The sequence below is a fragment of the Bufo gargarizans genome, chromosome 5 (genome assembly GCF_014858855.1).
Source record: "Bufo gargarizans isolate SCDJY-AF-19 chromosome 5, ASM1485885v1, whole genome shotgun sequence".
NCBI lineage: Eukaryota > Metazoa > Chordata > Amphibia > Anura > Bufonidae > Bufo > Bufo gargarizans.
The window spans coordinates 476,606,600-476,630,606 of record NC_058084.1 but is presented as its reverse complement, the minus strand read 5'-3'; the positions used below and the strand labels follow the sequence as shown (position 1 = coordinate 476,630,606).

The following is a 24,007-nucleotide window of genomic DNA, read 5'->3' as shown; positions in this document are numbered from 1 at the left end:
AAGAAAACAGGCAAACATCTGTCCAACCAGACACAAGCCTTACAATACTAGGTCTTAGCCCAATATAAGTGACATTTTTTATTTTTATTTTTTCCCTGTATTCATTTAATTACATACATTCTTTTTTTATTTTTTTTATTTTTATGCATTTTGTTTTTATAGTTTTTTACACAGTCATTTTATTTTTATGCCTTTATTACAGACGTCTATATAAACCTATATACTTTGCCCTGATGTATCCCTTTCCATTTTATAACAAACCCACGTAGCGCAATATATTTTGCACTACCTTTAAAAATTTACGCCCGTCCGCCATACGGAAGGGTGGATAAACAGATCTTTTTGTCTGTACTAAAATATAACTTGCAGACATAGAAAAATAATAATAAATTTTTTTATTTTTTTAAATGGGTCGAACGGGCAGCGGTCCGGATTTCTATGCAGGATGCCAGCTGTTCTAATGGCCGTCCACTCAAGTTTTTTTTGTCTGACACATTAATATCTGGATGCTCATGGCGTCTCTTTTTGTCACAGCTCCCTCAGCGGAGACCATGAAAGTGAACCTCTGTTCCTTGGAACAAAAGCACTCAGCATGGCGAGCCATCAATTCTGCCGACCGGTGAACTGCGACTACTCTACAATTCTCAATGTGAGTTAAACTACTGTACTGACACAGTCCTTTAGCGATTGGACGGGGGTAGCAATTGGCAGAGATGACACTACTATTTGATTTAATACAAATACTATTGTACCGGGCCGCATTCGACGGGTTGCGGAATACCCCTATTTCTCCATGCAGGGCCCTCCTAACGTATTATTAAATGGCGGATGGGATTTAAGCTCTGGAGAGAAAAGTATATTCATGTAAATGCCATGTACTAAGCTGTTGGCTGGACTGCGTACAAGGAGATTCAATCCTTAACCCCTAGTGGTGCCATGCCAAATGTAAAAAAAACAAACAACAACAACAAAAAAAAACGTAATCTGGAATCAATCTCTCAAAAATTTTCAAAAAATTCACTTTAAAAAATTGGAATGAATGAAGCAGGGGCTGATTTTTTTTTTTATTTTTTTTTTTTGTTTCTACATGTAAATGAAGCTACAGGAAGCTGAAGTGTAATTATGGAATTAAATCAGTGTTTTACTGAATGGCTTTGGTCACATGGTTCTGTTATCCGTCCCCCTTTTCAGAAAATATATCAATTCAATTGGCCGAAGCCTGCTGTTACCCTACTGACGACCGTTTATTATAATGTAACCAAGAATGAAGAAAAAAAAATATCTAAAAAAATAAATAAAAATATGACACGTCAATCCTTAAAAATATGGTGCAAATGCACTAAGAGAATGAGTTAAAAAAATAACGTGTTTGCGGCTGGCTGGAGTATTTTTTATTTTTTTTATGGTATATATTGGTTTAAAAAAAATATAAAGCTTAAAGGCTAAATTTTTCTACTGTTTTTAGAGACGAGAGTAGTCATTTTCTGGAAGTTGGGTAACGCTTTCGCCTATAAGACATTTATAGGCGAAGGAGTTACCCAACTTCCAGAAAATGACTACTCATCTCTAAAAACAGTAGAAAAATTTGGCTTTTAAGCTTTATTTTTTTTTAACCCAATATATACCATTCAATAAAAAAATTATATTGAGATTAGACAAATTTTCAGACCGTCAAAAATGATCTCTAAGCTCAAACAAATTTCAGGTTTTAATTACCAAGAAATCCATTACAATGTCATTAAGTTAATAAAAATGTATTACAAGCCAGTCAAAAAAAAAAAAAAAACAGCAAAAATGACCTGCACTGATTCTTAATAAAACTTACATTTAATATGAAGTCCCTCTTAGTTTCAATTAAGCTATTCAGCAAAATGATTAACAGCCTATTTTAATAAGATTATTTCTATATTATAACAAAAGATTTTGGCTGCAATTAATACGGCCTGAAATGTATTTATTTTTTTACGTTTTTCATTTTAATAATAATATCTAAAGAATATATTAAACTATTTCCCCCCCCAAAAAAAGATTTTTTTTTTCCAGCTCAGTCAGCCTTCTATATCCTCCAGCACTAGGCTTCCTAATTAAAAAGGCTGCCGCACTTCCTGCCTGAAACACTTCAAAAGCTTCTACCAGGCAGTCTCATTTGAGATACGGTAGCAGTCATTTACCTGTAGCTGAGTAAAAACCACAAAATTGGCAATCCCCTCCAATTACAGAAAATCAAAGAATATTTTTTTCTAGAACGTATTTGCAAAAATACATTTTTAGAAAACAATATAAAAAAAAATTATGGAAAATTAAAAAAAAAAAAATAATAATTTCTAAACTATTTCAAATGTTATTCAAAGTAGATTTAAATTTCTTATTTGCTATGGAATTATAAAGGAAAGACGAATTTTTTATTATAAAAAAAATTGTAAAAGAAAAACAACAAAATTTGCCGTGGCCTTCTAGACCCCCTATTACAACAGGGTGACTGTCACGCTGACTGATTTCCCTTATTTTATTTTACAATAGCTGAAAATCAAAGCTCCTCCACCAATAATTAGATGTTCAATTCCCCGAACCGCTCCTCGTTCCAGGTGAGGAATGAGCGAATTATAATATCATTATCCGTCAGCCCTCAAACGCTTCATTCATCATTAAATTACAGATGTGATTAAACTTTTATACATTTTACCAATATAATAAAAGCAACCTCCTCAAATAAAAAAATAAAAAATGGTATCATTTTTGGTTCAATGCTGAAACAGAACGAATTAACCTCATCGTTACCAGCGGAAAGTGGATGATTTTAGAAATATTTGGCATTTTTTCCTCCCAAATGGTTCATTATACGACGATATATATTGAGCTTCATCATCAATTGGGGCGATCAATACAACAACGGTGTCAAATCTAATGTAGGGGGTGATGGAAAATTAGCGCGCCCGCCTTTAAAAGGAATTCAACATTTTAGAATTAGATCGGAAATGAACACAAATTTTTTGGGGGGGGATAAAAATTCTGGAGCCGGATAAAATGTCCATTCAACAAAAGAAATTTAAAAAACATTAAAAAAAAAAGTCAGTAAAAATCCTTCATTCTGGCATCTGATAGTCTATAACAGAATCAGAAGACGATTCAGACCAGAAAGCTGGGGGGAGATTTAGAGACCCCAAAGTGTGATACAGGCGCCCAGTAATCCAGAAAAATGTAGGCTCATATTGTATTCATGCCGGATTAAAGGATTTCTGCTTGTTTTTACATCTTGTATAATGTCACATTAGAATAAAAGCCTAAAAAAAAGACTAAAAAGTGATAAATGTTATGACCCTTCTGGTGCGATGGCCGATTGACCCTGGGGATTTTTTTCAATAATAAAAAAAAACAAAACAATAATAATAGAGAAAATAATAATAATATAAAAGGAATCATAAAGAATGATTATGTATGGGAACCAGAATTTATAAATCCCCCCCCCCCCCCACCCAAAAAAGGAGACAGACAAAAGCCTAAAAGTCATCATCAACATACTGAAGGTATCGGTCTGCAGTGAAATACTGTAATCTAGAAGATACCGCCATTATAAACAAATCATTGGAATAAATAATATGATTAATAATAATTTAAATGTTTTACTTTGGAAATAAGTGCATAAAATAATAATAATGTTTTCAACTCATCAAGACAATAAGTGTGATGCACATGCAATAATAACAATGATAAATAATGCAAGAAAGATAAATATAAAATGCAGTATTAGTGGCACAATAATAAGAGTAGTAGTAGTAATAATAGTTATGATTATTAATATTACATGAACAGTAAATATACACAATGTCTTAGAAGTTAACGGCACGCTAAAATAACTATAAAATGTATCACAAATAGCGATATTGCAGTAGATGTAAATATATAACTATAATATCATGATAATATGGAACACAAATATAAATGCTAGGTTTATGGATATGAAGTAATGATAATAATAGTAATAATTATTAGACATTATAATGTGAGGTGGAAAATAAATGACTAAATGTCATCGATGTAAATAGTGGTAAAACAAATTATGTCCAATATATGTGAATTTAAAACTGTATGTAACATACAAAATATAAATATTACATTTTAATTAGCTTTTTATTATTATTATATTTCATTATAACATTTTAACTCAATCATTTAAAAAATGTTTAAAAAAGTATACAAAAAAATGACTAAAATAGAAGATAAAAATAAAATGTAGAAAAATAGAAAAATGGCCATAAAATAGAAGGTAAAAAATCAATAGAAAAAAAATAGAAAAATGACTAAAATAGAAAGGTAGGAATAATAACTAGGCAAAAACTTCAACAAGAAAAGAAATAATACTGTTAAAAAAATATGAAAACGATAAAACCTAAAACAAAACCTGTATGGAGCTAAAAGTGCTAAGAAAAGAATAAGATAAGCGGCAGGAGGAGAGGCGGTGACAGGAGCCGTTCTCACCTCGGTGTCGCTGTTCAGGTTCCACAGGTCCAGGCGGCCCATCCCGTCCACACAGGCGAAGAGCGCGGGGTGCTGCGGCGACCACATGACGTCGTACACATAGTCTGCGTTATCTTCGAAGGAGTAGAGCGGCTTGTTGTGCTGGAAGAGAGGACAGGGCTGAGCTCGGCGCCATCATTACTAACTTTACACATTTCTCTCATAAAAAGTGAAGGGGCCATACTGGGGCGTCACTGTGTGCGCGGAGGGGGGCTGGGGGTGCAATGCCCCCCATTATCAGGTACCGGCTCCCCTGCATTATATAGGTGGGCAGGTAGAGGAGGTGCCCACCACAGGGGCACCAGGAGGGCTCCCTGCACGAATGACTCCAGCCGCAGCTGATAAGGAGACGGCTTCCTATGAGAAGACGCTGCGGCTAACGAGCGGGCCGGATCTGCTGCAGGCTTCCGGCGCCATCTAGTGGACGCGCGGCGCCATGACAGCCGGTAGAGTTCTACTGAGAGGCGCGCGCCGCCCTCCTCCTATCTCCTGACTTCTGCGCTTTCACCCTCAGGCCTAGTTCACATTTCCATTTTAGCGGGGCAAATTGGCTTCTACCTCACAGGTTTTGTGCCCTTCGTTGTGTGCCCGTGGCCATATTGCGGCACGCATACGGCGGGTCATTTGAATGGGTCCACAATCACGGAGATGCGGAACGGAAGCACGGATCGGAACCCAACGGAAGCAATACGAAGTGCTTCCGTTGTGGTGTTTCGAGGCCGTGCTTCCGCACCGCCAAAAAATAGAACTTGTTCTATTTTTTATTTTTTTTTGCGGTGCGGACGGATCACGGACCAATTTAAGTTGAATGGGTCTCGATCCGTCCCGGCCACCGCACAGACGTTGCCCGTGCATTGGGGACCGCAGATTGAGGCCCCTAATGCACGGAACGGATGCACAACGTTTGTGTGCAAGAGGCCTAATAGGAGATTCTTTAGAAATAAATTTTTAGCTGAGCAACATCAGTGAATTACGGATGATAAAAACGGACACGGTGATCCATCACGGACAGCTTCACGGATGAAACACGTACGCTTTTTTTCACAGACGTCACACTGACACACAAATGTGAACGAGGCCTCAGTGGTTACTTCCTCCTTTGTAGCTGATGGTAGTTTAGTGTTGACAGGAGTTGTTACCTGAGCATTTTGCTGCACCTTGTAAACCAGGCATCAGAAACTACAACTCCCAGAAGGCTCTGTTCACTTCTCCTGCTTGCACGCTGGGAGTTGTAGTTTCCCAGCAGCTGACGCTTGCTGACCCCAGTTCTAAACAGTCCAGAGGTAGAACCAGAAGCTCTTGGGCCCCAATTTAAGATCCGACCGTAACCATCATGTGTCTTCTCATGGGACAAAGGAGCCTCTGGTGGAGAACTGGGGAGAGGGGGTCTTATCCAGCATGCCTCAGGTACCCCTGCATTTCTTAGGGCCTTGTTCACACAAACATTCAGCTATAACATCCAACCATAGAGATAGACCTCCTGGCCACTCTGGGGTCCTTGGATGGGGGGGCTCGGTCCCCTTTTGCTAACCTATGCAGACCTCCTTCTCCAGAAGCAGAGTTGTATCTAGATTCTCCTCCACCATGGCCACCGTTCCGGTTTTCTACACTATTCCTGTATCTAAATACCATGACCAAAGCAGAGCAGCATCTAGGTGCCCCTCTGTCATCCGGCACGTGGAGCACATGTCCACTAGCTTCGGCCCTGTCCAGAAGAACCGCAATGTTGGCCAGAAAAAAGGGAGCGGTAAATTGATCCAAGAGTCAGGAAAACGGGGACGAAAGCACAAGAGCGCCATCATGAGCTGAGAACATCTGTGGTCCGCCCAGGAACCCCCACACACAACCAAGGAGCACCATCATGAGCTCAGGCCCAGGAACCCCCACACACATCCAAGGAGCACCATCATGAGCTCAGGCCCAGGAACCCCCACACACATCCAAGGAGCACCATCATGAGCTCAGGCCCAGGAACCCCCACACACATCCAAGGAGCACCATCATGAGCTCAGGCCCAGGAACCCCCACACACATCCAAGGAGCACCATCATGAGCTCAGGCCCAGGAACCCCCACACACATCCAAGGAGCACCATCATGAGCTCAGGCCCAGGAACCCCCACACACATCCAAGGAGCACCCCATTCTATACACTTATTTGGATATGCTTCACCTACTTTGCGACCAAGAACATTTTGGTGGTCAAGAGAATGGCGGTCCACAATCTGCCTGTCACACCTTCTACCGCAGGCATCCTCAAACTGCGGCCCTCCAGCTGTTGCAAAACTACAACTGAACAGCCTACGCAGGCATGTCCAAACTGCGGCCCTCCAGCTGTTGCAAAACTACAACTCCCAGCATGCCCTAATAGCTGTAAGCTATCCAGGCATGCTGGGAGTTGTAGTTTTGCAACAGCTGGAGGGCCGTAGTTTGAGGATGCCTGCTCTACCGTCTGCATTTATTAGGACCTCCCCAATAGGGAATCTTATAAAGGGGGGACACAGGACAATTGTAGTGACACGTGCCTTTAAATGGCTCCTGAAAGCTGATCTGGTGTGGATCCGTGGATTCAAAACTTCACTCTTATCAGCCATTTCAAACTGTATTCAATTAGTAGTCCGGAAAAAATGTCTCTTTCTCTTTTCCTCACCAGAGCCGGCCTGGAACCTGCTCTCAATCTGCCTCCTATTCTTTTCCATGGGAAATCTTTTTTTTTCCCATGCATTAATTGATCATTTGCATCATGGGGAAAAAATTTCATTTTAGTGCAAATTCAACAAGGAAAGTCCTATTGAACTCAATGGAGGGGTAAAAATCTGCACCAGAAATGGCTACAGAAACAAAAAAAAAACAAAAAAAACTGCTAAACCATCAGTGGACTCCTGCCGAATGGAGCTAAACCGCGTGTGGACTCCTGCCGAATGGCGCTAAACCATGAGTGGACACCTGCCGAATGGAGCTAAACCGTGAGTGGACACCTGCTGAATGGAGCTAAACAGCGAGTGGACACCTGCCGGATGGAGCTAAACAGTGAGTGGACACCTGCCGAATGGAGCTAAACCATGAGTGGACACCTGCCGAATGGAGCTAAACAGCGAGTGGACACCTGCCGGATGGAGCTAAACAGTGAGTGGACACCTGCCGAATGGAGCTAAACCATGAGTGGACACCTGCCGAATGGAGCTAAACAGTGAGTGGACACCTGCCGGATGGAGCTAAACAGTGAGTGAACACCTCCCGAATGGAGCTAAACCGCGTGTGGACTCCTGCCGAATGGCGCTAAAACATGAGTGGACACCTGCCGAATGTAGCTAAACCGCGAGTAGACACCTGCCGAATGGCGCAAAACCGTGAGTGGACACCTGCCGAATGGAGCTAAACCGTGAGTGGACACCTGCCGAATGGAGCTAAACCGTGAGTGGACACCTGCCGAATGGAGCTAAACCGTGAGTGGACACCTGCCGGATGGAGCTAAACCGTGAGTGAACACCCGCCGAATGGAGCTAAACCGTGAGTGGACACCTGCCGAATGGAGCTAAACCGTGAGTGGACACCTGCCAGATGGAGCTAAACCGTGAGTGGACACCTGCCGAATAGAGCTAAACAGCGAGTGGACACCTGCCGGATGGAGCTAAACAGTGAGTGAACACCTGCCGAATGGAGCTAAATCGCATGTGGACTCCTGCCGAATGGCGCTAAAACATGAGTGGACACCTGCCGAATGGAGCTAAACCGTGAGTGGACACCTGCTGAATGGCGCAAAACCGTGAGTGGACACCTGCCGAATGGAGCTAAACCGTGAGTGGACACCTGCCGAATGGAGCTAAACCGTGAGTGGACACCTGCCAAATGGAGCTAAACCGTGAGTGGACACCTGCCGAATGGAGCTAAACCGTGAGTGGACACCTGCCGAATGGAGCTAAACCGTGAGTGGACACCTGCTAAATGGAGCTAAACCGTGAGTGGACACCTGCCGAATGGAGCCAAACCATGAGTGGACACCTGCCGAATGGCGCAAAACCGCGAGCGGACACCTGCCGAATGACGCTAAACTGTGAGTGGACACCTGCCGAATGGTGCTAAATCGTGAATGGACACCTGCTGAATGGTGCAAAATCGTGAGTGGACACCTGCCAAATGACGCTAAACCGTGAGTGGACACCTGCCGAATGGTGCTAAATCGTGAGTGGACACCTGCCGAATGGAGCTAAACAGCGAGTGGACACCTGCCGAATGGAGCTAAACAGCGAGTGGACACCTGCCGAATGGAGCTAAACAGCGAGTGGACACCTGCCGAATGGAGCTAAACAGCGAGTGGACACCTGCCGAATGGAGCTAAACAGCGAGTGGACACCTGCCGAATGGAGCTAAACAGCGAGTGGACACCTGCCGAATGGAGCTAAACAGCGAGTGGACACCTGCCGAATGGAGCTAAACAGCGAGTGGACACCTGCCGAATGGAGCTAAACAGCGAGTGGACACCTGCCGAATGGAGCTAAACAGCGAGTGGACACCTGCCGAATAGAGCTAAATCGTGAGTGGACACCTGCCGAATGGAGCTAAACCTAGAGTAGAAACACCTGCCGAATGGCGCAAAACCGCGAGCGGACACCTGCCGAATGACGCTAAACTGTGAGTGGACACCTGCCGAATGGTGCTAAATCGTGAGTGGACACCCGCTGAATGGTGCAAAATCGTGAGTGGACACCTGCCGAATGACGCTAAACTGTGAGTGGACACCTGCCGAATGACGCTAAATCGTGAGTGGACACCTGCCGAATGGAGCTAAACTGTGAGTGGACACCTGCTGAATGGTGCAAAATCGTGAGTGGACACCTGCCGAATGACGCTAAACTGTGAGTGGACACCTGTCGAATGGTGCTAAACAGCGAGTGGACACCTGCCGAATGGAGCTAAACAGCGAGTGGACACCTGCCGAATGGAGCTAAACAGCGAGTGGACACCTGCCGAATGGAGCTAAACAGCGAGTGGACACCTGCCGAATGGAGCTAAACAGCGAGTGGACACCTGCCGAATGGAGCTAAACAGCGAGTGGACACCTGCCGAATGGAGCTAAACAGCGAGTGGACACCTGCCGAATGGAGCTAAACAGCGAGTGGACACCTGCCGAATGGAGCTAAACAGCGAGTGGACACCTGCCGAATGGTGCTAAATCGTGAGTGGACACCTGCCGAATGGCACAAAACCGTAAGTGGACACCCTCCGAATGGAGGACACCTGGCTAATGGCGCAAAACCGCGAGTGGACACCTGCCGAATGGTGCTAAATCGTGAGTGGACACCTGCCGAATAGAGCTAAACAGCGAGTGGACACCTGCCGAATGGAGCTAAACAGCGAGTGGACACCTGCCGAATGGAGCTAAACAGCGAGTGGACACCTGCCGAATGGAGCTAAACAGCGAGTGGACACCTGCCGAATGGAGCTAAACAGCGAGTGGACACCTGCCGAATGGAGCTAAACAGCGAGTGGACACCTGCCGAATGGAGCTAAACAGCGAGTGGACACCTGCCGAATAGAGCTAAATCGTGAGTGGACACCTGCCGAATGGAGCTAAACCTAGAGTAGAAACACCTGCCGAATGGAGCCAAACCATGAGTGGACACCTGCCGAATGGCGCAAAACCGCGAGCGGACACCTGCCGAATGACGCTAAACTGTGAGTGGACACCTGCCGAATGGTGCTAAATCGTGAGTGGACACCCGCTGAATGGTGCAAAATCGTGAGTGGACACCTGCCGAATGACGCTAAACTGTGAGTGGACACCTGCCGAATGACGCTAAATCGTGAGTGGACACCTGCCGAATGGAGCTAAACTGTGAGTGGACACCTGCTGAATGGTGCAAAATCGTAAGTGGACACCCTCCGAATGGAGGACACCTGGCTAATGGCGCAAAACCGCGAGTGGACACCTGCCGAATGGTGCTAAATCGTGAGTGGACACCTGCCGAATAGAGCTAAACAGCGAGTGAACACCCGCTGAACGGCGCTAAACCGTGAGTGGACTTCAAGCTGTCCACACACTGCGGCAAGAAAGGGGAATGCTTTAAAACGCCAGCCCACAACCGGCTTCACTGCCTCTCATTGGGAGGGGGTTCCCGCCAAAATGCCGCCATGTGATGTTGCTGGTGTTGTCTAATGGTATAAAGTTGGTGTCCGGTGGATTATACCGTACACCTGGTGGTCCAAGGACCCCTTTAAGTAAACCTCCTGCCCACAGACATTAGAATTTGCCGACTTCTCCCTTGCTGGTCGCACTTCTTACGTCTAGGTGGTCCGGGCTGCGCTGAAGAAGGTTTATAGCAGATCCCCTTGGACATAGATGGGAGCAGCTCATACACGGATCTGAGCCGAGGTCGTGTATTTACCTGCAATGTAAAACCGCAGCTAACACACAGAGATCTGCTCCAAGCGACAAACTCGACCCTGCTGCTCCTGCACACCTACATACTGTACTGTACATGCAGATTCCAGGAATGGAGAACGCTTGGAGTGAACACATGAAAGGATCACGGCAGGGATGTACGGGGAGCCTGCGGTGGAGTCAGTCTGCGTGCTCCGCTGGGAGCATTAACCCTGTCACTGCCGGCCTCTCTTTAAATGGCTTCAAGCCATACGATGACAGAAAGCGAAGCAGGAGTCGCGGTGCGTAACGGATCGGTGCCGTCACAATGAGAACGTGTGCTTACACGAGGTAACAACACGTCTCCCAAAAGCTGCTTGGCTTTTTCAGGTAGCCTTTAAAGAAACACGCCAAATCACGGTAAAACCGCACGCTGTTGTGGGCTCGCATCTGAGGAGCTGCCAATGTCTGCCATATGCATGCTACATATTAAATAGGGGCTCCAACTTTGATTAACATTTTCCAGAAGGCCACTATTATGCAGTGTGTAATGCATATAAAATATAGGAGAGTGGAAACCATCAATAAGCAGGCTACCTGCCGTTTACGGATCTCATCTTGGCTGGCTATAGTGAATAATGATGTCAGCCCAGTTCATTAACATAGATGATCTCATCCTTATTAAAACCTAAACCTCAAATAGTCTAATTAGTGAGATCGGAATATGTAATACCAGAATAGCCAGACTGCAAGGGGTGGAAGGTGCACAACTTTCACACCGACGACCCAGTGACAGGAGGGAGGATGCCAGTATGGAGTGAAAGGACTAAGTAGAGACACATAATAGGAATATTAGCTCTGTCAGCAGTGGCCTATTGCTTTCTGGAAACCGTCAACAAGAAGGTACAGATCAGTTTAACTAATTATTATATGATGTAAATGGACACTATCATCAGGATAGGTCATCAATATGAGATTGGCGGGGGCCCGACTCCTTGGACCCCTTTAGAAGGGAGCACCACGGCCGCCTCGCAGCTTACCAAGCACAGCGCCATACATTGTATAGTGGCTATTCTTGGTATTGCAGCTGAACCCCATTCACTTGAATGGGACTGAGCTGCGCTGAGGCCACGTGACCGATGAACGTGACCTAGGAAGAGGCCACGGAGCTCTGCAGCATCTGTCATCAATATATAAATCCCGGAGAACCCCTGTAATGATATGAGAATCCCAAATACTTGCACTGAGTAAGGGCTCATGCACACGAACGTTGCCCGGCCGTGGCCGTATTGCGGGCCACATACAGGGTGTCCGCAATACACGGGCACCGGCCGTGTGCATCACGGATCGCGGACCCATTCACTTCAATGGGAGATGCAGAACAGAGGCACAGATCGGAAGCACTACGGAGTGCTTCCGTGGGTTTACTGTACGTGCCTCCGCACCGCAAAAAAGTAGTGCATGCACAGATCACGGATCACGCAGCCGCACGGATGTTGTCGTGCATTGGGGATCGCAAATTGCGGTCCCCAATGCACGGAACGGCCACACAACGGCCGTGTGCATGAGCTCTTAGTAAGCATGTTGGCAGGGCGTATTAAGGTGAGAACGAGCCAGACAGGCGCACCTACAGACCAGGATGCCAATTTGCACTCAAAGTACTAAATAAAGGTACAGGATCTGTCAACAGCAGCTTTCCAGCCAGTTTTTTTCAACCCTATACAGAACATTCGGTTTTCATTTACATTAAGATATGATATAAATGAAAACTATCCTCAGGATTATTAGGGTTGTCACGATACCAAATTTATATAAAAAAAATATTGGTTCCGATACCATATAAAAGTATTGCAATACTCGATACCACGCAAAAAGAAAAAAAAAAAAAAAAGCTGCGTGTATTCCACATTTTATGGAACCTCCGGCCCATAATCATACAGTCCTATGCTATTTTTTGGCGGGACAAGGTGACTGAAAATTGGCGAATCGCACATTTTGTTATTTTTATTTTTTTTCTGTTAAGGCGTTCACCGCATAGGAGATATTTTTTAATATTTTACTAGTTTGAACTTTTCGGACGTGGCGATATGCGATATGTTTATTTATTTATTGTTTATATATTTTAAATGTAAAATCGGGAAAGGGGGGATTTAAACTTAAAGGGAACCTGTCACCAGGATTTTGTGTACAGAGCTGAGGACATGGGTTGCTAGATGGCCGCTAGCACATCCGCAATACCCAGTCCCTATAGCTCTGTGTGCTTTTATTGTGTAAAAAAACTATTTGATACATATGCAAATTACCCTGAGATGAGTCCTGTCCCTACTAATCTCACGTACAGGACTCATCTCAGGTTAGTTTGCATATGTATCAAATAGGTTTTTTACATAATAAAAGCACACAGAGCTATGGGGACTGGGTATTGTGGATGTGCTAGCGGCCATCTAGCAACCCATGTCCTCAGCTCTATACACAAAATCCCGGTGACAGGTTCCCTTTAATATTTTGGTGTTTGTTTGTTTTTTTAACTTTTTTTATGTACTTTTTAATTACTTACTAATTTTCCCCCTTAGGGCTAGAACCTGGGATCTTTTGATCCCTTGTCCTATTCCCCCCAATAGAGCTCTATCAGGGTGAATAGGACTTCACACTGCTGTAAAAAATGTTTTTCTTTTCTCTTTTTTATTCAATAAATTTAATAACATTTTAATTTACAAGGACTTCACACTCTCCCTGTCCTGCCTTGTGCGGCACCTGAGGGGTTAACTGCCGCGGATCACAGCTCCCTGTCATAGAGGTCGGGTGACGGCTATATGATTCTGCCGCCGGTACCTGCTGCCTGTATTCAAATTAATGGGTGAGTTATCTTCATTGGTGGCGCAGTGGCCACAGCCCCTCCGCTCTGTCTTCACATTGGGGGCAGCGGGGGAGGCAGAGCGTGACTCCTTCTCCTCTGTGCTGCTGAGCGAACTTGGCGCGCGCTGAGAGCTACTGCGCAGCCTAGTATCGGTAAAAGGCAAATCTTGGTATCGGATCGATACCGGTACAAAAGTATCGATTGGGTATTGATAATTCGATACCCGGTGCAACCCTACTCAGGACAGGTGATCAATATGAGATGTGGATGCCAATGTGCACTCAAAGTACTAAATAAAGACACATAATAAAAACACAGGATCTGTCAACAGCAGCTTGATGATTGTTTCCAGCCTGTTTTGGGTTTTTTTCAACCCCAAACAGAACATTCGGTGAGAACAGCCCCAGAACGCCACGAAGATGTTCACCTGCCGACTGTAGCGCCAATGTTCATTAACGGTGAAGCGTCGCTTTAAAGGCCTATGGTGGTTTCCCAGCTCTTTATGTGCATTTCCTTCCCTTCTGACGTGTCGTCAGTGTTTGCCCGCGCAGCTTTCAGAATAAATTCATTTTATTTTAATTATACCTCCCATTAATTTTCTTACACCTTCCCATTACACATATAAACAAACCGTACAATTAATGGATTATTTACAGCGTGTTGAATAGGACGCTATAAAATCCACGTATTATGTGCAGAACAGTGACCCTGTAATAGGATCTATGGGAACGGTGATAGAAAACAACAAAACGACTAAAATACTACATAAATATTACAAAAAAAATAAAATAACAAATCTTAATCATTTATATGTAGATATAATAAATAATACATTCAATACTCCATATTATTATCCATGGTTTTGGAATGAAAAGTACACGTGGATGTACTGTTTGGGGGCTTCACATCCTTCCATAGCTTAAAGAGCGGCTGTCAGCAGGATCAACCCTATTAAACCAGGCATGCCACCTGGGAGGGTTGATTATGCTAATTAAAATGATACCTTGGTCTGTGTAATGCACCATTCCATGGAATATGCTAATTAGGCAGTTGGAGCACTGAGGGACTGGACAGAGTCCATGGAGCACCAGCTTTAGCTACTCCCCCCATCCCCTGGATTGACAGGGCTGGATAACTCATGGGGAGGGGGAGGGGCTAAGTATGCAGACGTGTTCACAAACTGGTGCTCCAAGGGCTCTGGCTGGCCCCTCAGTGCTCCAACTAACAAATGAGCATAATCATAACAATTAAGCTTTCTCTGGAACGGTGCATCGTACAGACATAAACAAGGCATCGTTTTACTCGGCATGATCAACCCTAATAGGGCTGATCATGCTGACAGATCGCCCTTAAGGGAGACCACCATTAAAGCCCTTTAATGTACACCAAGAAAGTGAAAACTTTTTGATAGGCTTCCAGGCTGAGAAATTATCATTTTGGCTGCGCTACTAAGAAAATCTGACTTATTTCTTGCTGATTTCTGTCAGATCCAGTGTTTTAACGAGGATTTTGTGTGGTGACAAATTGCAGTGACCCAGAACAGGGTTACTGCAAAAGGGCAATTGCCATGATGCTATGTTGTTAAGTGAAATGTATGCCTAACAGCATTGTATGGGCAGTTTAGAGTTAACACCTTTGCTCATCCCCTTAGGTTGCCATGAGATGGACTTGGGTCTGCCCCCTGGTTAGTCAGTAGACAGTCTAGTTCTGCCTGAGGAACAGTGAGTACCTACATGTGCAAGTTCCTAAGAGCTAGGCCCAGGCTCAGAGAACCTTTATTTTAGGTGACAGAATGTCCAGAATCTACAGGGCCGTGCATTGGAGACAGTCAGCAAGGTAATATGCACATTTATGGCCATTAGAAATTTTGCTGCTGTGAGAGGGAACATTGCTAGTGCATCCTTCCATACTATGAGATGGTTTGGCCAACCATATCTTAAACCTGCACCCCTCAGCCTGGGAATTGCAGAAAAATTTACAAGGAACCTCACTGCTGCCTGTGGTTCTGTGGAGACACATTAGAGAGTGAGAGGGGTACTAAAACCTCCATCATGCTGGCGTCCATACGTTGCTATTGGGAGGAATTGCACTGTGACCTACTTGCTCTACTTGGAACAGTGCTTTGTTACTGCTGGATGTACTACTACTCCTATTCTGCACTTTAGAAAAGAGAGTTTTTATTTACACCCACTGGCCTGGCTACTGACTCCACTATATATCGGCCACTGCACCTGCTCTTCTGCCTTGCACCCAGATCAACACCTAAGATCAAGGTGCACCCCAACTACCACCAGGCAGGAACCCCAACATCAGAATGTGCCAGAGAGATTCACAGCCCTAGGGAGTGCAAGTGTGAGGACTGCCATTGTGATTTGTGAATACAACTATCAGCGCCAGAGACACTATCACTCCCTTCCTCTATCCACTCCTCCTGGACTGCTGCGAAATGACCACATAGGTCAGTGTTCACACATGTAATCACATAGACGTCTCAAGACACCATTGTGACCCATGTACCCATCTCTGGTTTGGCTGGTATGAGCTAATTTGCATACTTTATAGCAATCTCAGGGGGGGTGTCCTTTCAGCTGCTGCTCTCTCCCTATCACAGCTCAAGGAGCATGTCCTTTCTGCTGTAGCTCCCTCCTGATCACAGCTCGGGGGACATCCTTTCAGCTGCAGCTCACTTCCTATCGCAGCTCAGGGGAAGTCCTTTTTGCTGCAGTTTTTCCCTCTCACATCTAAGAAGTTGTGTCCTTTCTGCTGCTGCTCTCTTCCTATCACAGCTCAGGGGACGTAAGCTTTCTGCTGCAGCTCTCTCCCTATCCCAGCTTGGGAGGTGTCCTTACTTCTGCAGCTCTCTCAATATCACAGCTCAGAGGGTTAGTCCTTTCTCAGGGGCGTGTCCTCTCTGCTGCAGCTCTCTTCCTGTAACTTTAGCTTCTACCAGTAGGTGGACATGCACATTACTACACAGATTAAACACCAGGGGGCGCCATTATAAGGAAGTAAAGAGAATATCTCACAACTGGAGCATTTTTGTAACAGAAAGTAAATGACAAACATATCTTGTTTTTCATTGTGAATTATAAAACATTTATTGGCAGAGTGACCCTGGTTCAGAATCAGTGCTCCTCCTGTGATCGCATGTAACCTCACAAAGTATTTCATGTCAATATGGACAACATCCAGGCATTAGGCAGGTGGGATCCCATGAGATCAGCGGTGCCAGCCGACGGTGGCCGCTTATCCACACATATAAGAAGAGTCCAGGGGAATACGGTAAATCACGCAGCAGTCACTTGTGACCCTGGTCCGTAGCCCTAATAAATGAGGACAATTGAAAATTGGTTCCTTCCAAGACGTCCTTCCTCCATTCTTTCCTATCCACGGATGATACAATGTTACATAACGACGGATACAATGTTCTGATGGTCGGATGCAGAGTCCGGGAGCTGCCAGTGTGCACAGTGACGTGCTCGGTGCCAGGGACTGCCTCCACCCGTCATGGCCCTGTATTGTTTTCTTTCCCTCTTTCCACCCACACAATCCATTAACCACACCAACAGCCAAACATCAGCCCATTGTCGCCTCCTCCCACCTACACCGACGTGGGCAGTTGCATTGTACGCTCGCTAACAGGCAGCACTTTACCCTCTGGTACTGAACAGGAACTAACAAGGCAGCCTGCCCTGTGGGTGTCAGGTCTGAGAACACCCATTCTTCTATACAGATGTAGCAGAGCTGAACATGTCATTTAACTGTTTCTTTGGCGTGTTCAGATAAGTAGCTGAGATAAAATTCTGTAAGTCTACCTTAAAGAGGTATTCCCATCGCATACAATGGGGGCATATCGCTAGGATATGCCCCCATTGTCTGATAGATGCGGCTCCCACCTCTGGGACCCGCACCTACAATGAGAATGGAGCGGGGAAATGAATGGAGGGCACACTGCGCATGCGCAGCCACCCTCCATTCATTTCAGTGAGGCCGACGAAAATAGCCGAGCGCTGGCTCAACTATTTCTGCCTGCACCATAGAAATGAATAAGAGCGGGGGCTGCGCGTGCGTAATGCGCTCCCATTCACTTGTATGGGAGCAGCGCTTGGTGGTGGACGGACCCCGGGAAACCCAGGGTTCTCCAGCCACAGCTCTCCCCGACGCCGTTCTCCTGGTAGTGTTCCGGAATTTTCGATTGGGTTCAGGTCTGGAGACTGGCTAGGCCACTCCAGGACCTTGAAATTCTTCTTACGGAGCCACTCCTTAGTCGCCCTGGCTGTGTGTTTTGGGTCACTGTCATGCTGGAAGACCCAGCCACGACCCATCTTCAATGCTTTGACTGAGGGAAGGAGGTTGTTGGCCAAAATCTCGCGACACATGGCCCCATCCAACCTCCCTTCAATACGGTGCAGTCATCCTGTCCCCTTTGCAGAAAAGCACCCCCAAAGTATGATGTCCCCCCCATGCTTCACGGTTGGTTCGGTGTTCTTGGGGTTGTACTCATCCTTCTTCTTCCTCCAAACACGGCGAGTGGAGTGGATACCAAAAAGTTCTATTTTGGTTGCATCTGACCACATGACCTTCTCCAATGCCAACTCTGGATCATCCAGATGGTTACTGGTGAACTTCAAACGGGCCTGGACATGCGCTGGCGTGAGCAGGGGGACCTTGCGTGACCTGCAGGATATTAATCCATGATGGCATAGTGTGTCACTAAGGGTAATCTTTGAGACGGTGGTCCCAGCTCTCTTCAGGTCATTGACCAGGTTCTCCCGTGTAGTTCTGGGCTGATTCCTGGCCTTTCTCAGAATCATCCTTACCCCATGAGGCGAGATCTTGCATGGAGCTTCAGACCGAGGAAGATTGACAGTCATCTTGTGTTTCTTCCATTTTCTAATAATTGCGCCAACAGTTGTTGCCTTCTCCCCAAGCTGCTTGTCTATTGTCCTGTAGCCCATCCCAGCCTTGTGCAGGTCTACCATTGTGTCCCTGGTGTCCTTAGACAGCTCTTAGGTCTTGGCCATGGTGGAGAGGTTGGAGTGTGATTGAGTGTGTGGACAGGTGTCTTTTATACAGGTAATATAAAATTACCTGTATAATATTTGTCATTAATTCGAGAATTCGCCATTATTTTCTTGATTGCGAAAATCGGCAATGTAATATGCACGTATTGTGCGCGCGTACAGGCGGGGGTCACTTTTGCTAAATTTTTCAAGCTGCTCGAAGTTTCCTGAGACTGGAGAAAATGGTTGGCAAGGCAGAACATTACAATAGCTTTATATGCAGATAGAGTGCTCCAATATATTCGCGATAGCACGAGTCGGCAATTAATGATGCGCATATTTTGGCGCAATACGTGCAACTTCACATTTTAGCAGGTCTGACTACATATTACTGATTGTGCACTAAGTATTGTTGCGACATCACAGCACTATGTCTGTATGTATGGACAGCAGATACTATCACACTACCTAAGGGTACTTTCACACTTGCGTTGTGAGGATCCGGCAGGCAATTCCGTCGCCGGAACTGCCTGCCAGATCCGGAAATCCGTGTGCAAACATATAGCATTTGTAGACGGATCCGGATGCTGATCCGTCTAACAAATGCATTGAAACACCGGATCCATCTCTCCAGTGTCATCCGGAAAAACTGATCAGGTATTTATTTTTTCGCATTTTTAAAGGTCTGCACATGCGCAGACAGGAAAACCAGATCCGTTTTGCCGGAACACTTGGTGCCGGCATTAATGCATTTCAATGGAAAATAATGTGTTCCGGAATTTTGGACGGAGAAAATACTGCAGCATATACCGTAAGACTGACTGAACTGAAGACATCCTGATGCATCCTGAACGGATCGCTCTCTATTCAGAATGCATGGGGATAAAACTGATCAGTTATTTTACGGTATTGAGCCCCTAGGACGGAACTCAATGCCGGAAAAGAATAACGCAAGTGTGAAAGTACCCTAACACCCTGCACTGGAACCTATTAGCTACACTATATCAGGATATAACCTACACTGACTATCTCCCACTAACTGTCTGTATTATATATATATATAACTAACTAACTATCTAATGTAATGACACAGCAAAGCACAGAGCACAGCAATGTCACTGCTCTCTCTGTCACAACTGCAAAATACTGCAGAAAATAACTGCTGGGGAGGTTCTTATATAGTAAGGGGTAGGCAACTTTCCTATTGGTTGCTAGGGATGTTGCTAAACTCAGACAAAGACATTGCAGCCTTCTCATTGGCCCACAAGCAAGACGCAGGTAGGGATCATAGGTTCAGATGATATAAAGTCTAGAATATTTGCAAATACAAATATATAGCACTATATTCAAAATCTTAGCGAATTCTCGAAGTGGCAATATTCGCGATTAAAATTAGTGATTCGAATATTCACGCCCAACACTGCTGATTAGCATCGGAGGACCAGGAAGCGGTAAAGGCTCTGTACTCACCGCTTCCTGGTCTTCGGCTGTCGGCTGTGCAGTGGTTGCGCACAGCCTGAGGGCGCTCTGTGACCTCACGCTGTGCGCGCCAGTTCACAGCACAGCCGACAGCAAGAGGAAGCAGATCGCGGGCGGTGAGGAGCGGCGGCGTCCAGGAGCAGGAGAGGTAAGTGTTTTTTTATTTTATAAAACATGAGGCTGCTTGAGGCTGAGGAAAGGGGGTGATGAGTGGCATGGAGGCTGATAATGGGGGCTAATAAGAGGCATGAGGACTGATATGGGAGCTGATGAGAGGCATGGAGGCTGATGAGAGGCATAGGGCTCTTATCTGAGGTCTGATTGGGGTCCTATTGACATTGGGGGTCTGATTGGAGCTGCCAGCTTATGTCTGAATAACATTGGTGGTCTGACCTGAGGTGTAATGAAAAATTTTTTTTTTCTTATTGTCCTCCTCTAAAACCTATAGGGTGAAAAATACGGTACTTATTTTATGCAATAAAATACAAATTAATAATTTACAAATCATACAATGTGATTTTCTGGATTTTGTTAGATTCTAGCTCCCGCGGTTGCAGTGTACCTACAATACAAATTACAGACTCTCCATTCTTTGTAGGTGGGAAAACTTGCAAAATCCCCAGTGCATCAATATCACCTTACAGAGAAAAATGTCTCATTTGTTTTTAGCAGGAAACTTCCTCTCTACTTTATGGCGGACTACAAGTCTCAGCATACACAGTGGATATTTCATAGTGTGGATTTATAATAGCATCTTAAAGGGGTTTCCAGAGAGTTTGCCATCTTTATCCAGCGAGTTCCACTTAGGTCAGCTGATCGGCAGGAGGGCCAGGAGTTGGACCCTCGCCCCTCAATTATTGGCAGCTTATTTCTAAGGATAGTCCCGAGAAACAATGATACATTTTGTAAAATAATCTGAGGTATCTATTAGAAAAGCTGAACATTAGTTACCATAGGTAAGACTGGACACATGTACTGGCAACACTAATGTTCATTCAGCTAAACCACCCATAAGGAAACCATCAGCAAGCTGCTGTTTACAGATCTATTATTCCAAATGACATATACATTAGAATAGCTGAGAGAAAGTTGGCATTGGTAGGAATGCAGCCATGTACAGGGGACACAAATGTTTTTTTCTGCTAAATTACCCATAAGGAAACCATCAACAAGCTGCTGTTTATGGATCCGCTATTCTGCCTGTGACCATATTTAGCAATTTGCGGGTATACTGGTGAGCTGCTGACAGCAATCTATAGGTCTACATGGTTCATTAACTCTTTAATGCCCACCGATTCTTACCGCGTGTTGCGTATAACCTCACACCTTCACACTTTTAATAGGATCCTCCAACCATCTCATTAAAATGCCAAACGGACATCGAATGGATATGCGGAAATTGTGTTAATGAGCTTCTGGTCTGTACTTGTCTCACAAAATAAGAATAAAAATGAAACCCTAATGAGATCTGTCAACAGCAGCTAGCATACTTGCTGACGGTTTTCACGTAGGAGCAGGTTCATATTAGACTGAACCAAGTAAACAAACTGCAAATCAAAACAGCTAAAGGTTAAAAGATGCTGAAACTCGTATTTACTGTATGGCCTGCGTCTGAGTACCGCCGGGTGTGCACGTACCCAAAAAGCCCTGTTGTCAAGTCTTATGTCAGTAAAACGTCATTGTATATCATTATTGCCTAGTGAGAACATCACTTACTCATCACTTATTTTTCAAAATCTCTGCTTGCTGTCAGTGATTTGATGACAAATAAATTTTTATTCTGATTCACCGGTTCAAACTGTTCCATGTCCTGAACCATGAATCCGGCAAAGAACTTGTTCACCATCATTTATGTCGCAGACGCGCTCTGACCTAGTCTTATTTTCACATTACTGTTTGTTACAATGTATCAGTGTAGTCAATGTTCTGTCTGCTTAAAGGTACAATCCAGTCATGGCCTTTTCTGACTGCGTTATGCCTAATACAGAGCCTGAAGAGGCGGAGCATGACACAAGGATATTCTCTTCGCTGTCTTTGAAGCCCTGCATCATAGACTTCCCCCTCAAGTCCAGTGCAGTACCCCAGAGGACTACTGCAAAGGGTTAACTAATGCTAAAAGCGTTAATTTAATGTTTCCATGTTATGCTGTGATTCATTGTTAAGGTTTTTAGGGTGAGATCTGCCAAAGGCCGGCGTTTTTTACGTCGTTTTTTTGAGACCTCATGCGCTGCCGGATGATGCGCGGTGTGAAGACGCAGGCCTCATCACATGTAAGGGTACCATCCTCTAGGTTTTAGGCTAGAATTAAATCTACTGCAGCTTTTCAGAAAGTGGCAAGGGCAGTGTAGAAACACCACTCACGACAAAATTTGTCGCAAGTGGCATTTTAAAGTCGCAAACACAGTGTTTGCCACTTTTTTATGCCACAAAAGTGGCTCAGGGAGATGAAAACTGTTCCTGTTAATTCTTTATTCCTTATGTACACCTAATAGCAATGTATAGGCAATGAACTGTTAATATTAAGACTGGTTAGGTTGCCAGGGTGATGAACCAGGTCCTCCTCTGGTTAGTTAGTTGTGAGTCTAGTTTGAGCCGAGGTACAGGAAGGACATGTGTGTGTGTGAGACTTCCTTCAGAACTAGGCCAGAGCTCATAGAACCTTCATCTCTGAGACTACAGTTGCCAGAGAAGACACCTCACTAACAGAGTACCCCTGAGAGAAGGAGATCAGACATCTTAGAAAGTCCACCACCAACAAGGCAGCAAAGTACTGCGCTCACCTATGGCATAAAGACTTTGCTGCTGTGAAGAGGGAATATTGCTTAGGCCTCCCCCACACTTTGAGATGTACTGGCCATCCGGATCTTAGTTCTGCACCCCTCAGCCCGGGATCTGCAGAAGGGGTTAATGAGAACAGGATTGCATGCCTGCAATGTGTTTAGAGAGACTCAGGGACTACTACCAACATCATAGCTACTACCACTCCTTCGATCCGCGCCTCCTCTCCTGAGCCCGCTGCACTAGGCCTAAAACAGTGCACCAGTTTAACCTAAAAAACAAGCTATGTGAACGGAAAAATAAAAAAGCTATCCCCCTTTAAAAGGCAGGGAGGAAAAAGTATAAAAAAATAAAAACTTATGAAAGTAAAAAAATTTTTATCTACATGCCACGGAAAAATCCTGCAACAAAGTCTGCTTATAACTTGACCTGCGGTGCAGATTTTAAATCAGTTTAGGGTACGACCACACTGTCGTGTCTCGGTTGCGACGTGGCCGCCTTGCGGTCCAATACCGCGCGGCTGCAGCTGGATCTTGTTAAACTAATGGGACCGCACTGTTTTGTCGGTCTGCATTATTAATGGCGCGCGGCACCTTCAATGCTGCTCGGCCATTAACAATACAGACCAACTAAACAGTGAGGTCTTCATTAGTTAGCAAGAGCCAGCTGCGGCCGATACGACTGCGCGGCGCTTGGTCAACATGGCCCAACAGTGCCATATAGTGGTACCCTGATGGTGCGGGTTTCTACCCTCCTTTGCAATGCAGAGGGGGAAATCAGCGACAAATTTCGCAACATTTCCATGACAAATTCCATCATGAAATCTGCCGCTTTTGATGTGGATTGTGCTGTTGTGGAATTCTGGCCACGTACTCGGAATATCTGTGGTAAATGGCACCGGACCCACCACGTATGACCAGTAACTTTTGCTGACCGCGTTGGGGGCTCTGTTTAAACTCGCTCTCACAAACAAGAATGTAACATTGTAACAAGCAGGACGCTCTGTGTAAACACG

General features: G+C 45.0%; 1 protein-coding gene across 1 annotated transcript in view; it reads right to left on the bottom strand.

Moving 5' to 3' along the window:
* Positions 1 to 24,007, bottom strand: part of DYNC1I1 (dynein cytoplasmic 1 intermediate chain 1) — a 328,122-nt gene that overhangs the window by 57,296 nt on the left and 246,819 nt on the right. Inside the window, exon 15 of the mRNA XM_044294826.1 lies at positions 4,477 to 4,617. Within this exon, the coding sequence (XP_044150761.1) occupies positions 4,477 to 4,617 (141 nt within the window). The remainder of the gene's footprint in view (positions 1 to 4,476; positions 4,618 to 24,007) is intronic.